The sequence below is a fragment of the Phalacrocorax carbo genome, chromosome 5 (assembly GCF_963921805.1).
Source record: "Phalacrocorax carbo chromosome 5, bPhaCar2.1, whole genome shotgun sequence".
In the NCBI taxonomy this organism is placed as follows: domain Eukaryota; kingdom Metazoa; phylum Chordata; class Aves; order Suliformes; family Phalacrocoracidae; genus Phalacrocorax; species Phalacrocorax carbo.
The window spans coordinates 8,815,600-8,832,150 of NC_087517.1; the positions used below are offsets into that span (position 1 = coordinate 8,815,600).

The following is a 16,551-nucleotide window of genomic DNA, read 5'->3' on the forward strand; positions in this document are numbered from 1 at the left end:
AAAGGTTTACTTGACTTAAAAGACTCAAGTATATAAGAGCTTTTATGATGTTTCCAAGAGGCATTGTCCACCTAAAACTTAGACCAATAACTTACATATTAATATTATTCTCATTCAAGACCCAAGTATTTTAACTAAGAGGGATAGTGATCCCCACAAATAATTGTGTGAAGTACTTGAACTCAAGACATTAAAACAAGCACCCTGGAGACCTTCCCTCTCAAGTTTATGCTTGGACTCGATGATCTTAAAGGTCTTTTCCAACCTACATGATTCCATGATTCTATCCTATGGTTCTAAGTTTGTCCTTGTGATTTGGATATAAAAAATTAGAGTCTCTCTCCTGTTTGATCACAATACTGGGTATCTAGGTAGAGTCATACCTGATTACAGATCACTCAAAGTCTTTCAGGTTTGGTTTTTTTTTTAACTCCTTTTGACTTTATGTCAGTGTACAGTGATCAAAATAGATGAGGAAGAGAGTTTGTTGGAAGTTGACAATTGGTTATAATTTTGGAATTGTCAATATGTGCACTAAAGCTCAGGAAACATGTGGTGCAGTCACATCGGAGAGGAAGGACGATCTGCTCTTTAAAGCACTGTGTTTGGGAGACTAGATTTTGATTCTTTCATTTGCTACAGATTTCTCCATTTCCATGGGCAAATTCACTTTATCTATCCACCTTTAACCTTTGCTGTAAAAAGAGGAGAAAACCATATCATTTAATCTCAGGCTTTTCATATTTCCTTGTAAACTGGAAAAAAGGCTTACTTCCCCAAGAGTTTGCATAATATACAAATACTTTTAATAGAAGAGGAATCAATTTGAAAGTGGAGCATGGATGGTCTTCAAGTGGCACCATTCTGTCTTGTATTAAAAAATACAGAAGTAAGTTTTTGCTGTTGGGATTTTGGTGATTTTGGTGCATGAATTCATATGAAAAACTTAGGGAAATAAAAACTCATGACTGCAGGGGTTGTAACCTTCTGAGAATCCCACTGTGCTTCTTTGAGATTTACACTCCAAACAAATAGTTTTGTGGGGACCAGGCACGTTATTCTGACCAGCAGGAACTGAAATCCTGGGTTTTAGACAGCCTGAAACTCACGTGATCTAACGTGATGGGCCCAGTCTTTCCTCAATTTCTGTGCTAGTGCAGAGTGTATCTGACTGTGCTTGTTCAGCAGCTGACATGGTCTAGACTACATTTTACAGATGGGATTTTCATCATGGTGAACAGTGAAGGTATTCAGAGATTGACTATACAATTCAAGAGGAGAAAGATATGAGTAATGGGGTAGGGAGTTTGTCAAGGAGAATGATCCCTGTGCTGAGATCAGGGCTGTTGAGTCTACACCAAGAGGAGTCTGGCTCAAAGACTCAATGGGGGTTACAGGTAGCCTTAATAGTAGGGCATTTTTTTCAGGTTTCCTTGGCCCTGGATGCAGTGGAGAAGACCATTCCTTTCTGTAAGTGGTACGTGTCCTGTCTCATGTTTGCTTCACTGCTCATTTCAGCACCCATCTGACTACACTGACATCAAAGTGGTGGCAGACAGTTTGAGCAATTGCAGCCTAAGCATTTTGATGGGCTCTTCTTGGCGAGTAAGAGCTGGCTGGGTGACTGTGGTTCAGCTCTGTTCTTTTTCTCACTCTGGAGGGATGACAAGATTTTGAGAAGTAATGACTTCAGAAGAGATTTCTCAGGCTTAGTGTGCATGATGAGAAGAATGGCACACAGCTCCACATCTGTCCCATTTGCCAGGTATCACCACCATTGCAGTCATTAACTCACACTGCAGCTTCATAGGAGGAGTGGCTTTAAACATAAGAAAGCTCAGTTCCATTTCCTGTCTTCTTGCTGGTTATAAATATGTGTACATGTGCCTGCCTTATCCAAAGCTAAGAAAGACGATTTATCTGTAAAAATGCAATACTGATAACTGCAATACAAAAATAAAATAATTCCAGTCCTACAAGACTTCTAGCTCTTAGGCATGAAGCCTGGAGTGTTTTGCCAGTTGCTTTCTGAAGCAGGTGTCAGAGGGGTGTGACTGCGTAAGTGATACAGGCACATTTCAGGTGGCATTGTTGGCCATATCAAGCCAATTTTTTCTCTGGATGCTTTGTGAGACTCAAATGAGGAACAGTTGTTGTGGCTGTCACTTCTGATTTGCACAGCCGTTGGTGTCAACAGCTCTTTCGTGAGAAGAAAAACTGTACCTATTGGCAATATAATTTTATCTTAACACAAAATTATACATCCTTAATGTTCAGGCCATTGATATGTAACATTTTATAGATGGGGCATGGCCATGAATTGAAAAAGAGGCACTAGCTGAATTCCCTAGCTGAAATCCACATAGGATTTCTTAATGCTGTCTTCTATTGCAGAAAGAGGAAATATATCCTCAAAATTAGACTTATATCTCTGGATTGGAAGCGTACACAGGAGTCTGCATCAATCAGGCCTCCAAAGCTACTAAGGAGAATATTACTAGGCAAAGCTTAGCAGTTTTGAGTCTCCCAGAGGTGGACAGAAGAGGAGCCACCCACACTCTTGGGAGCTCCACTGGAATTCCCGGGCTGTCAGGGACACAAGCATTTGCTGTTGGACCACTTTCCCATACAGAGAAGTCCAGGGCTAGCTTGGTAATAACTAACACCTTGTGGCTTTTCCTTTGGTAGTTTTCCACCACTGTGCAAAGATTCTGATAAATATTTGTTCCCTTATTTAACTAAGTTGAGGTTGGATTCTTGCCCCCAAATGAGAGTGATGGTGCTCCTCAGACACTGTTAAAAATTACAGTTTTGTTGCAAGGAATGTATGTGCAAATAGTTTTCCCTTTTTGGTTGTTTGTAATACAGTGACAAAGCAGTGGAGTTACATTTAACACACTGAAGTCTCATAAGTGAAATGTGGCATTTGTTTGCCTGTTTCTCAGAAAACAAGCTCTTCTTTCCTTTCCAGAATCCTCTATATACCTACAGAAGCAAGAGGTGAAGATTGACTGAACTGACGATACTATTATGTATTATACTGTTTGTAATTCTACATTTAGATTTTCCACTACAACATAGTGTTTCTATCTTTTGCTATATCTTTCTTCTAGTTCTTACTTTTGGAATAAATCCACCAAAAACAGCCCATATACATTGCCTGAACCCTCTACATATGAAACAGGCATAACGGAAAGTCAGAGACACTCTTTGGAAAGCAAGATGATGATGTGGTTCACAGCCTCACTGACACAGGTCATCCTGATGCATACAGGGACTTCCCATTTATGCACAGCAGGTTATCTGCAGCCTTAATCTTGCCCTTAATGATGTTCTCCTGGTTGCCTTTTTTCTAATTCAGGGGATGTATTTGAGAGAAAAGAGTATGGCTCTACCATGCCTCTGCTTGGTAGTCCTAAGAGACTGGAATAACCTCCTGGAGTTTATAGCAAATACCAGTTTTAAGATAATCTGCTGCTTGGAGAGATGCTGGTATCTTTGTATATGAAGGCCAACCTGTTGCTGTTTATCGTCATGTGTTCCTCACGCAGGTCAAAGCAGGGCTACCAGCAGCAGGGCTGTGCTGACATGCAGGCTGAAGCCAGCCACGCTTTGGCTACGTGAGAAAGCAAGCCTATGGGGCTGCTGCGGCACGCCTGCCACAGGACCCAGCGCCACTTCCAGCCCCGCTCTGTTTCTCAGCAGAGCAATGAGATCCCCAGGGAGTTGGTTTCATCTCCCATCTGGCAACTGCTTTTAGAGCTCCCAGGTCTATAGTGTGACTCCTGGCTCTTGGCCAAAAGAAGATTTTAATAAGGGGGTCTTACCTGTCTGTAGCCTATCCAGATGCCTGTCGGGATCCAGTTGTGCTTTGCTGACCTGACACAGCATTGCCCATCCTGGGCTCGTATTGAAGAGGTTCTGGTTGGGCAAGAGGGTCTGGCAAGTAAATAAGAAGCATTTTTATCTTTCTAATCTTTTGCATTTTCTGAGGAGTTATAATGAATAAGAAATAATTAATAGGGACCATTTAGTGCAATCAGTGACAGAAGTGCTTGGACGGAAGAGTTGAAAAAACAGTTTGTATTCCTTGGTATTCCAAGGTTGGGCCAAGTCATTTCCTCTCTCTGCTTTCCCATCTCCATTAAAGATATTGTTCACCCTGCATTTTGAACTGTGATTCATTTATGTTTTCACAGCAGCAGAAAGCAATGCTTTTTTTAAGATTTTAAAAAGTTGAAATAAGTCTAAAATTTTGCTTATTTTCTGAGGGCAAAAAGAAGATTATGCTGTATTCATAAACATTCTGTTTTTGAAAATTATTTTAACAGAAGAATGCACTTATCAGTATGCCAGTATATTCATTTTGGAAAGAATGTGCACTGCTGATCAAGAAGAGTATTTTTAATTTCAGTTAAATATATCTAATCTACATTATAATGACATATTTGGAATGTTGAAGTTTTGATCTGATCCAGAATGATAATTCCTTCATTTGTTTTGTGTGTGAAGATGCATTCTGAGCTTCTTCCAGAAGTTTTCCTGGCAAGATTTTGAGACAAATGAACTAATCCCTGTCATTTGAAAAAAATTACCTGGTTATGTAATAATATACTATTTTTTTGTCCTAATCCCACAGGTAACTTCTTAGGCCAGCTTCTGCGATTGTGTTTATGGTGAGAACTAGTCAGTTAATATATTGCTGTCTTTCCAAAATACTGGTTAATACTCATCGTCAGGTATGTCCTTTAGACCCTATTTCTGGTATTCCCTAAAGAAACTGTCTATGGAATACTGGATCAACAAGTGTAAATACTCAGGAGACTTTCTGGGGGGCTAAAAAGAAAAATAATTACACTTAACGTTTTCATTTCATTAAAAAGACTAATTTGGCCTTCATCCAAGTAGTGAAAAGATATTATTTAAAAAAAAAAAAGTGAAGGGCTGCAAAGGGAAGAAAAATTGGCTTATTTCTAGCAATTTAAATTCAGAGTAATTCTATTTATTGCCTTAATTGCTGTTACAGAAAATTTACTGAATTTAATTTTCAGAATAGTTTGGCTTGTTTGTACTTCAGTCAAAGGTAGATATTTTAATACTGTCATTTTAGTCAAGTGTAGTTACTTTAATTTTACAAACTCCTTCAGGAAAGTTTAAATGCTGCATATAGGTTTCCTGGGAGGAAAGATGATTACTTTAAGTACGGTACTATAATGAGCCAATTTATAAGAGAATATCTGCATGAAAAATCACACCACATATTCTTCTCACAATATCATATATGCACATATGAAGAAGGAACAGCTTAGCTTCTAGAACAGTTTTCTTTTTCTGATGATAACTTTGCTATTCAGTGTAGCTGATGTCTTCCGTTTTGAAAGAGCAATAGAATAAAATACACAGTGAGCTACTGCACCACTGTGCCTGAAACCTGGCTTGGATGAGTAACCTCCAGAATGGTCAGTCTTTGATTTCATTTATGACAGACAAAGTGCCGGGGGTGAGGGTGCTGTTGATAATATGAATATCCGTTCACTCAAGGTAGGATGGTGTCAACAGCAGTATTTGGTTGCGAGGTTAGCCTAGTTCACTTTGGCACCCTGGACTGATGTTCAGCTGGGGACCTGAAGACAAAAATCTCCATCTACTCTTACTGACATGATAAGTACACTTAGCAGTGAACTTTACTGTGAAGGTTTTCTTCTTTTACAGTCCTTTATGATCTGAACTTTTTCAAAAGCAATAGATGTTTTGGATGCATGAAGAGCCAATAAAAGCATCATCAGGAAATTTATTAATGTTACTGCAGAACTGTTCAATAGGGGTGATAGTTTGTACTAGTGAGAAGTGTTTTGATTAATACGTAGTACATTTATATTGATATTGAGTGGTAGGAGGCTCATATCAGAAATGTAAAGAAAGTACTTTGTTCTCTTATCCATCACATGTATTTAATCTGGGGAATGTTACTGCTTACTCTGTTCGCTTTGTAAGTGAAATCCAGAGATGACAAAGAAGAATTTTATTTGTTTTTCCTGACAACGGTAATGTTAAACTGTGAACAATTTGGGATGTTTCTATAAAATTTTGTGATGTATGTGCATTCCTTTCTTTTCCTTCAATTTTGGTCACCTTGTCTGAACAAGTGTTGTTAGCTAAACAAAAATATATTACAGTTACACTCGCTGATGTGCTAGCTAACGCAAAGCTATATTTTAGTCTATCCTTCCACTGAGAGAAAATAAAGCAAGAGAAAATAGCTGAATACATAGATAGAAGTGAGCAAGGTAAAACCAGAAGTCATAGTTGTAGCCTTATACTTGGATATAATTTAGAATGTACTCTTTAGTTACATGTAAATTTTTTTCTGCATTCTAACTTGTTTGTTCAGTTATGGTTTTTCTTCAAACCTGGGTCATGGTGTTTAGTGGGATTCCCATTAGCAAATAAAGAAAATTAAAAAAAAAAAAACTGCAGATGGAACAGACATACTCAGGTCAAAGTGATATCAGTGGCCACCCCTATTGCAGGAAACTCCATGAATTCATCAGTCTTCACATTGCTCCTACTTAACATACAAATGTCTTATACATCTCAGTGAAAATGGCTATAAAGCATATCAGAAGATACTGAAAAATTTCAAAGGCCATATTTAAGAGGGATTGAGCCACAGTAAATGAGGGTTAATTAAGATTAAGGGAAAAAAGTCATGGTGGGGGGAGAAAGGGGAGCAAGGTGCCACTGGAAAACAATTTTAACCTTGTTGGAATTTTACATCAATAGTCCTTTGAGCAATTGCTGCCTTTTTTCAGCTTATGCAGTCAGACTGAGCTGCTCGTGCATGGCTTGGGGCTGTTTTTTCATGAAAGTACAAAGAAAGCCTCATCTATGGTTTTTATCTACATCAACGGTTGAAAATTCTCATTTCATATTGCTCACTCACAGTGAAGAATAGTGCTGAACACTAGGAGGTCTGCAGTGGAAATAACACTGAAAGTATATCATCTAAGAATACATCAAGACTAGAGAATGGCCTTGCAAGAAAAAACATTCACAATTTATTATTACATAAACAATTCTGTATATGGATTTGTAAATTGCCATTTGGGTTTGGAGGTTAAGAGTCTGCCTTTATTATAGCAGGAGTGTTAGAAATGTAGTGTAGTGTACCTGGATCACCAAATTCAGTCACTGAAATATAACTATTTAGTAAATATCTTATTTAGAAAGTCCTATGGAGGCTCCTGAGACACCATGAAAGTGCTAAATGTTTTGAGATGCTGAGTTAGCCACCTAGCTCGGATTCAGTATTGATTGTGTTCTTGGATGCCTGTTACTGTTGCCTCTGTATACGATCTGGTAATAACTACATTATGAATCGTTTCGGGTTTTTTTCTTAAATAAGTGGCTATGAGCAATCATAAGCCTTGTTTAATTATATATCCTACGTATATTTTATTCTTGGGTTAAACATATGATTAAAATGTGGTTTTGGAAAATTGCAGGCATGACTCAGAAGAATTTGAATTTGTAACCTTTATAAAACCGTTGTCTCTAATAAATTGCAGAAGTTGAAGAATTAAAGGAATTGGGGGGGGGGGGGGGGGGGGGAACCAACCCAACACTTAGGCATCACAAGCTGACACCCAAAATTGAAATAGAGATCGTTTGTATCTGAGGGATCTTTACCACATTGCATCTGAAACACTTCACTTCTCTGGAGGACTTGTGTTTATCACATGAAAATGATCTTTAGCTTCTATATGCAAAGATGTCATCTCTAATTATTACTTACCAGTTTCCAGACAAGCATTTCATGTCATCCAATGCTCATTGGGAAAATCAGCATTTCAAAGATCTTGATCTTTTTTTAAACTTCTTGTTTGGTTCAAGCAGTATTTTGTCACACATCCTTGTGAAAGATTGCTGTTTATAGTCAGTACTGTAGAGTCCAGATGCAGTGATATCAGGATTAGATTATGCTACGTTGTATTATTATAGCCACTTGTCCAGTGAACTTTGCAATATCTCCATGATTCAGGAACCTCCCTGGGTAGCCTGTTCCAGTGACCATTTGACCACCCTCATGGGGGAAAAATAGGAGGGGGATGGTCCTAAAATCTAATTGCAATTTCTCATGTTCCAAGCTGTGTCCATTGTATCTGGTCTTTTCATCATGCTGCTTCCAAGAGACTGGCTCCGTCTTCTTTCTTCCCTGCAACAGACACCTTCCTGTGCAGTTGGCTCCCAGTCTCTACTGGTGCGTGTGGATATTCCTCCCCTGGGCAGGACTTTGCATTTCCTGTTGCTCAGAGCAGAGGCTGGTGCTGTGCTGCTGCTGGTTCCGTTTGGTCTCCTCCCGTGGAAGCCCGTCTGCTGGTGAATGGTGTTAATGATTTTTGTTTTCTTAAAGGCTTCTTCCTTGGCTAGGTAGTTCCTTTCTTGTAAAATCTCAAATTAGGAAGAATTAGAACATGAGTTACCTGGGGTATTATATGATCATTTCATATCTATTTGTCATTACTATCAGAAAGAGCCCTTATTCCAATTAGTGCCTAATCATGGTTTTCATTGTAAAAAAGAAAATCTAAACAGATTTTTGCTAGCTACCTTCTTTCTTTCTTCATGTCATCTGACGCTTACTCTTCTTGATTTGAAATTTCATAGTTACAAATTGAAATATTTTAAAGTGAGTTCATAATTTTCCAGTTTTTTTTTCTGTGTGCATATAATTCCTAGAAAGCATCTGAAGAAAGAAGAAAGGGAGAAGAACAGACAACTGATGGCACTACCAGTAAAATTTTAAAAGTACAATAATTTCTGAAATAATAATGGTTAAGAAATAGCTGGCTAAGCATCTCTTTGATACTTGTCTGTTCCTTGACAAAGTGATGAGTCTTAGAGGAAAGGCATCCCCACAACTAACTCTGTGTCCAGAAGGTCAGCAGCCTTTTGCCTTTCTTGGGGTGAAGGAGGAGGCTGTGGGAGGTTGACCCTGGGTGGATGCCAGGTGCCCAAAACTGCTCTATCCCTCCCCTCCCCAGCTGGATGGGAGAGAGAAAATATAACAAAAGGCTTGTGGGTTGAGATAAGGACAGGGAGATCACTCAGCAATTACTGTCATGGGCAAAACTGACTCAACTTGGGGAAATTAGTTTAATTTATTACGAATCAAATCAGAGTAGGGTAATGAGAAATAAAACCTAAATCTTAAAACACCTTCCCCCACTCCTCCCTTCTTTCCAAGCTCAACTTTACTCCCAAATTCTCTCCCTCCTCCCCACAAGCAGCGCAGGGGGACGGGGAATGGGGGCTGTAGACAGTTAATCACATGCTGTCTCTGCCACCCCTTCCTCCTCAGGGGCAGGACTCCTCACACTCTTCCCCTGCTCCAGCGTGGGGTCCCTCCCAGGGGAGACAGTCCTCCACAAACTTCTCCAACGTGGGTCCTTCCCACAGGCTGCAGTTCTTCATGACCTGCTCCAGCGTGGGTCCCTTCCTCGGGGTGCAGCCCTTCAGGAACAGGCTGCTCCAGTGTGGGTCCCCCGTGGGGTCACAAGTCCTGCCAGCAAACCTGCTCCAGCGCAGGCTCCTCTCTCCAGGGGCCACAGGTCCTGCCAGGAGCCTGCTCCAGCGTGGGCTTCCCCCGGGGTCACAGCTGCCTTCAGGCATCTGCCTGCTTTGGTGTGGGGTCCCCCAGGTGCTGCAGGTGGATATCTGCTGCCCTGCTAACCTCCATGGGCAGCAGGAGCACAGCCTGCCTCACCATGGTCTTCATCAGAGGCTGCAAGGGAATCTCTGCTCCGGCACCTGGAGCACCTCCTCCCCCTCCTTCTTCACTGACCTTGGTGTCTGCAGGGTTGTTCCTCTCACATATTCTCACTCCTCTCTTGGCTGCAGTTGGGCAGGTTTCCTCACCCCCCACCTTCATAACCATGTTATGACAGAGCCGCTACCACTGTCACTGATGGGCTCAGCCTTGGCCAATGGAGGGTCCATCTTGAGCTGGCTGGCATTGGCTCTGTCGGACACGGGGGAAGCTTCTGGCAGCTTCTCACAGAAGTCACCCCTGTAGTCCCACTGCTACCAAAACCCTGCCACACAAACCCAATACAGAGGTAATTCCTGAAATAGGCAGTTTGGTCTCTTATCCTTTGAAAGCTTCCATATGAACTTTTCTATCAGTGTAGTTACTTCTTTTGTTTATAAACAGTGAAAACACTTTCATGTTCAGTATTCTGAAAGATGGGTGGAAGGGAGAAGATTGGCTTTATATTCTAAGTATTTCTTTGCATTCTACAAATTCCAGTTAATTTTCATTTGGAATTTCAGGTGGATTTCCTGCTCCCTTAATTTATTGTTCTTAGTTTTATTTATTAGTGGAAAGAAGTATTATACTGCTCCTTCTTACTTCACCTAACTGAAAACCAGCTTTCTGATAAGTCTCAGTCAGGTCGCTGCGTTGTACAGCTTCATAGATCAATGTCTTCACTGATTTATATCTTCTCATTGATTCTAGAAAGCTTGCCATTTCCAGACTGCAGGGTCTGTTTTCATCTGTTGTTTTCTATTGGCTATAGGGCCTATAGTGTTTGATCAAAGGGTTCATCATCAGTGTACTTTTTTTTTTGATTTATAGAACAAACTAAATATTTAGAAATAATGGTTAGGGCAGGATGTCATTTTAGATTTGCAAAATACTCTTGGTTTCAGAAAAGCAATGACAGTTTAAACCAGCTTGGGAAGCTTACACAATGTGGGACTTGATTATAAATTTCTCATTATTTCCGTGGGAACAAGTCTACAGTGAGCAGCATAATCCTAGCTTCCTTTTAGTAAAATTGGAATATTTAGTATTTTTATTGCCCCTTTGTTGACAATCAACGTTAGAGATATAGATGAGCCTTTACTGTAGAATTCTCATCAGCATCCTCTGATGGTACAGGCATGTGTCTTAAACTCCTATTGGTCTGGGGAGACAAAGAGCTGGGTTGTTGCTTTTTTGCCATTTTTTCTTTCTCTCGTTTTTATTTTTTTCTGTCCAGCTTACTTCCAAGGTACCATTTCCACCTGTTACCTTTTCACAGAAATGATTGATCAGCAGGATAGCATTTACTCTGCCTTTGCTGGACTTCTGACCTGGAGAGCGTTTTACTATTCAGCTTGAAAACCCAGCCTGCCTTTAATTGTGCAATGTGTGAGGCATACAACAGAAGCTGTTTAGAAGATTCAAAATGTGGTGTTCAGTTGAGGTAACACAAGAAGTATAGGAATCTAGGGAAAAAAAGGAATAAGCTGCTCTACACCATTGTTTGCTACCTTCAGCGTGCTCAATACAGAGCTTTCTGTAGGCTTTGATCAACATCGCACAGGAAATACACATTTCTTCTTGCAACTCCCTCTCTGCCCCTTCCTGCCTCCCCCCAGCAGGCAGCTGCCTTTGATACTAGCAGATTTTTCACTCTTAAGAGGATTCTGTTGTTCCAAAAGCCTTTGTCATCCTCCCTCTTAGTTGACTTGACTTTAAGCACAAAGGGTGTTTAAGAAGTACCTGTTTTCTTTGCTTTCTTGAGTGTGAATTTTCTACTCTACTCTTTCTGTATGTCACCCGGGTAGAACTGGTTAAAGTGACAGGACAACCAATTGCATGACTAAGCACAGTTTCTAAGGTTAGTAATTTTTTCCTCTGTTCTGCAGGTTTTACAGGTAGGTGACATATCAGGGACCTTTTTAGCCCGTGCCTGAAACACTGAAACTCATTTAGTAATAAACTAGTTTTGAAAATATGTGAGCTGTAGTACTTAAACACTTAAGCAGGGTTAACAGTAATAAGTATATTGAGGTATTCTAGTGCACATCAGAATAAAACAGGTTGTGTATTCTTGATTATGCCACTAGTGTGCAAAGTTCATCAGATTTTGTAATTAGAAGATGAATGGGCTACTTCTTCAGGTGACTGGGATTTACTCCGTGAGAGGTTGCATTACTCCCCTTTCTGTGATGAAATGTCATAACCTATGCTTTCTTCTAGCTGTCCTTTGAAATTGCTGCCTTTTAGTTTTAGCAGAAAAGGTGACCCTGTGCAGGGGTTTGTATTTTCTTCCATTGTTAGCCACATATAATTCATGTCACACTCTCTCCTAAAAATTATTGTCTTTGAATTACATCAAAGAGATACTTTTGCCAATTGTTTTTCCTAAGTTCATCGAAGTGTTTTATGTCAATACGCTCATCAGGGCAACTTGAAGGGAAAATGGTTTGTTCAATGGCTTTTTTACAGATGCTTGATTGTTGCACCAGTGAGTGGCAAGTGAGGAAGAAAAAAAAACAAAACCAATTGCTACATATATGATTCCTCTGTGATCAGGGTAGTACTAATGCTGGAAACTTGATGGATTGGCTCTTTGACATCTATGTTTTGAAGCTCAGAATGAGATCTGTGTCTCATGGTTTGTGTAAGAGTATTCAGTGATTAAGCCCATAGCTTATAAAATTGATTCTTGATTAACGTTTTAACATAGTAATAGTCAATTTCTAAGCTAGTCAATATCTAAAAAAGACATTGTTAGAAATGTGATTCACAGTGCTGCTTTTTAATTCAGTTGTGTTTATGAGTTTTAATTAAGATAATGTCTTGCTGTTAACTCTCAAAGAGTTATGTTTGCACAGTTATTCAAGCTGGACTGGTTCTTCATGAAAATACATACTTTTATGCTTAGACAGAGTTTGTGTTCTGTAGTAGTTACAGGAAATACATCTCACTTATAGACTAACCCAAAGATCATGAAAGTGTGTACCTCTGTATATAAGAACTATCAAAAAGACACAAAGAAAACTAAATGCTCATTAAAGGACGTCTCCAGATTTGTGTTGACACCCATTATTTAATGTTGATTTACCTCACATTTTCCATTCTTAATCTTCTCTTTAGTTGTCACACTGCATCTGCTTATACAGTTAGAGAACATGGTTTACAAGGTAGCGACTGTCCACTTTGTGTTGCACTCAGATGATGATTCACTCTGTACATCTGTGTAGTTCTCTTTTATCCCCTTATGCTTGCCATGTCGTTTTGGGCAATATTTTACATTGCCTGCTTGTAGTCTGGATGTGTTGCTTCCTCTATATCTCTCTCAACAGAGAACTTGGACACTTAATTAATGGAGTTAGTAGGTTTCACTGTTCAATCCTATGATTTTTATAGGCCTCTTGTAAAACTCAGCAGCCATAGTCCACTCGGTAGCAGCTGCTAATAATAACCCGGTCTGACTGACTTGTATAGACTGGGGCACTTCGGAAAATTTTGCTGTCAGTTTGATTCTCTCCATTTATATATTAGTGTAGATCTTAAATCAGTATTCAAGTGGTAGCTTGGTTCTCAGCACATTATTTAGTAATTCAAATATTAGCTCTAGATGAAGAAAGGTGAAATACATTAGGCACGAACATATGTTAGCTTTTCCTCAATAAACTGCTTTATATCTCAAAGGAAAAATTCTTCCACTGAAAGCTGGTATGCTTAATTTTCATTGCAACTTTTGAAGAAGAAACTGCAAGTTATTTTGTTAAAAAGATGATGAGTTCCACTTTTCAAAAATGTTAAGTAGATGTAGCAGTTGTGTGTGCACTTTTACAAAACTGGCATAGCTGCATGTTTCATAGACCCTTCATGACTCCTCTTATTTAGTACTGTAATCACATAACCAGCAACTCGCTCTGTCTTTTTTCATTCATATACAAGGAAGATTCAAAGCTATTTACATAGTTAACTTCATTTCCACCTGTGAGTAATGACATTTTAAAAAACTATTTCAGGAAAAGCTGTCAGAAGACAGTAGAAAATGTAAAGAAGGCAAGGAAAAAATTCACACGCTGGCAGATGAAGATTCAAGAAGTGAAAGCAGTAGCACTGAAGAGGAAAAAGAAAAGACAAAATTGCTACTGGAGCGTTTGAAAGCTCTGGAGGTAAGAAGTACAATGGTTTCACACTTAAAATACCACCCTCCCCCTACCACATTAATTTATTTGCACTGAATCACCCTAAAGTATTAATCTAATCTTTCACAGTTCACCTGTACTCATGTTATGCGGTATTTTTTTATGATTCATTTACCAAGGATGAACAAGAACCTTGGTCTTAGAACAACTGAAAGGATCCCTCTCTAATGCTGAGCATCAGATATCTTTAAAAAGAACTTAATACATTATTTTAATTCAGTTGAGAACATTTAATAATAAAAATTGCTTTTACTGGTTTTGCTTCAATTATTAATATTGTAAGACTAATATAGGTGGTTTTAACAACTGCCATAAAACCAGTGTTGCTTCATTGTAGTTTATTGCTCAACTTTTAATTGCTGGACTGCTTGCTTGGGAGAGCTCAGGTCTTTTTACAGCTAGATTGTGGAAAATCTATTTTCTTGTAGACTACATGGAGTACAGCACACTCTATATTTTGAGTACATTTATGGAAAATTAAGATGTGCAAAATAGCGCACCTTGTGGTAATTCCTAACTAGAGGAAAAGTTTTAAAGTTTAGTTAGGCAACCATGGACAAGGTGCAGGTCAGACTGTAACTGCTATGTATGTGAACTTATTTTGTGCTCCTTGATAGAAGCATGGGCTTCATGTGTATAAAAAAATAAGACTGTGCATATTTTAATATAAATTTGAACAAATACAAAGGTGTATTTTTAACTTTTCAAGTGTTTCCCCTATTTTATTCCATTCAAGTATCTATGTAGTGTTATATGTACAGATAAGTTAACGCTGTAGAATGATATTAGTGGCATTTTGCGTATGTAGGGTCTCGGTAAATGAAGGCTTCATCACTGGGCCTATACATTTTTGATTAAATGTGAAGGCTCTTTGTATCATAGTTTTTATTTTGAGTTGTACTCTGATTAAATGAAGAGTCTGGATTTTTGTTTTGGAGGTCTTTGTTAAAAGTAAACCATGAACAGTTACAATTGTATTTGGATCCAAATCCAGAATCTGAAATCTGAAAGGAATAGGCGGTCTTTGCAATTTTTCTTTCCTTTAAAACCTTAGGCTGTTTTTAAAATAAACATGTTTAATATTAATTTTGCCCTGAGAAAAGAAACCCATGATACTAAATTTTTAAGGCCCATAGAAGTCTGATAAATGTACAGTTTATTATAGTCTTGCTTTATCTGTCGATGGAGGATGACCGTAAGTTCCTTGTAGTCTTCTATTTCCAAATATGCATGATTGCTTTGCCTTGTTCTTAATTGGTCTGCCTGACGGTTGCAGTTCTTTATGTCCTCAGTTGTTAGGAAGTTGTTCAATAATGTCACAACCTTTATCAGTTCTGGCAAACCACCCAGATACATAACATATCGTTATAGACAGACAGAATCTAGTTCTGGAAGGTCAGTGAATAGGTCTCCTTACTGACGTCAGTGTTGTGCAGTGGCTTGTTCAAATACACGTAATATGGTATGCCGTACTTCAAGTATCACAGAATCACAGAATCACAGGTTGGAAGGGACCTCAGGGATCATCTAGTCCAACCTTTCTAGGAAGAGCACAGTCTAGACAAGATGGCCCGGCACCCTGTCCAGACGACTCTTGAAGGTGTCCAACGTGGCCGAGTCAACCACTTCCCTGGGGACATTATTCCAATGGTGACTGTCCTCACTGTGAAAAATTTCCCTCTGGTGTCCAGTCGGAATCTCCCCAAGAGCAACTTGTGTCCATTCCCCCTTGTCCTCTCCATGTGACTCCTTGTAAAAAGGGAGTCTCCATCTTCTTTGTAGCTACCCCTTAAGTACTGGTACATGGTGGTGAGATCCCCTCTGAGCCTCCTTTTCTCAAGGCTGAACAAACCCAGCTCTCCCAGCCTATCCTCATATGGCAGCTTCCCAGTCCTTTGATCATCTTGGTGGCCCTTCTCTGGACCCCTTCCAGCCTGTCCACATCCTTTTTGTATAGCGGGGACCAGACCTGTACACAGTACTCCAGGTGTGGCCTGGCAAGCGCTGAGTAGAGCGGGATAATGACTTCTTTCTCTCTGCTGGTGATGCCCTTATTGATGCAACCCAGCACCCCTGCTGGCCTTCTTGGCCGCAGCAGCACACTGTTCGCTCATGTTGAGCTTCCTGCCCACCAGGACCCCCAGGTCCTTTTCCACAGAGCTGCTCTCCAGCCAGGTGGATCCCAGTCTGTGCTGCACTCCTGGATTATGTCTTCCCAGGTGCATGATCTTACACTTGTCCTTGTTGAACTTCATAAGGCTCTTGCTGGCCCACTCTTCCAGCCTATCTGGATCTCCCTGCAGAGCGGCTCTCCCTTCTGGAGCGTCTACTTCCCCACTCCATTTGGTGTCATCAGCAAACTTCATCAGGGTACACTTGATCCCGTTATCCAGATCACTTATAAAGATGTTGAATAAGATTGGGCCCAATATCGATCCCTGGGGGACTCCACTAGTGACAGGTTGCCACTTGGAAAAGGAGCCATTTATCACCGCCCTTTGGGTGCGGCCTGTCAGCCAGTTCCCCACCCACTGCACAGACCACTTGTCTAGG

The 16,551-nt window shown here is 39.9% G+C and overlaps 1 protein-coding gene across 8 annotated transcripts in view; it reads left to right on the plus strand.

Annotated features, from left to right (window-relative positions):
• The window catches only part of NCKAP5 (NCK associated protein 5), a 409,981-nt gene that overhangs the window by 260,414 nt on the left and 133,016 nt on the right, over positions 1-16,551 (plus strand). For all 8 annotated transcript variants that reach the window (XM_064451091.1, XM_064451093.1, XM_064451092.1 and 5 more), the window contains one exon: positions 13,816-13,965. In XM_064451091.1, the coding sequence (XP_064307161.1) occupies positions 13,816-13,965 (150 nt within the window). The remainder of the gene's footprint in view (positions 1-13,815; positions 13,966-16,551) is intronic.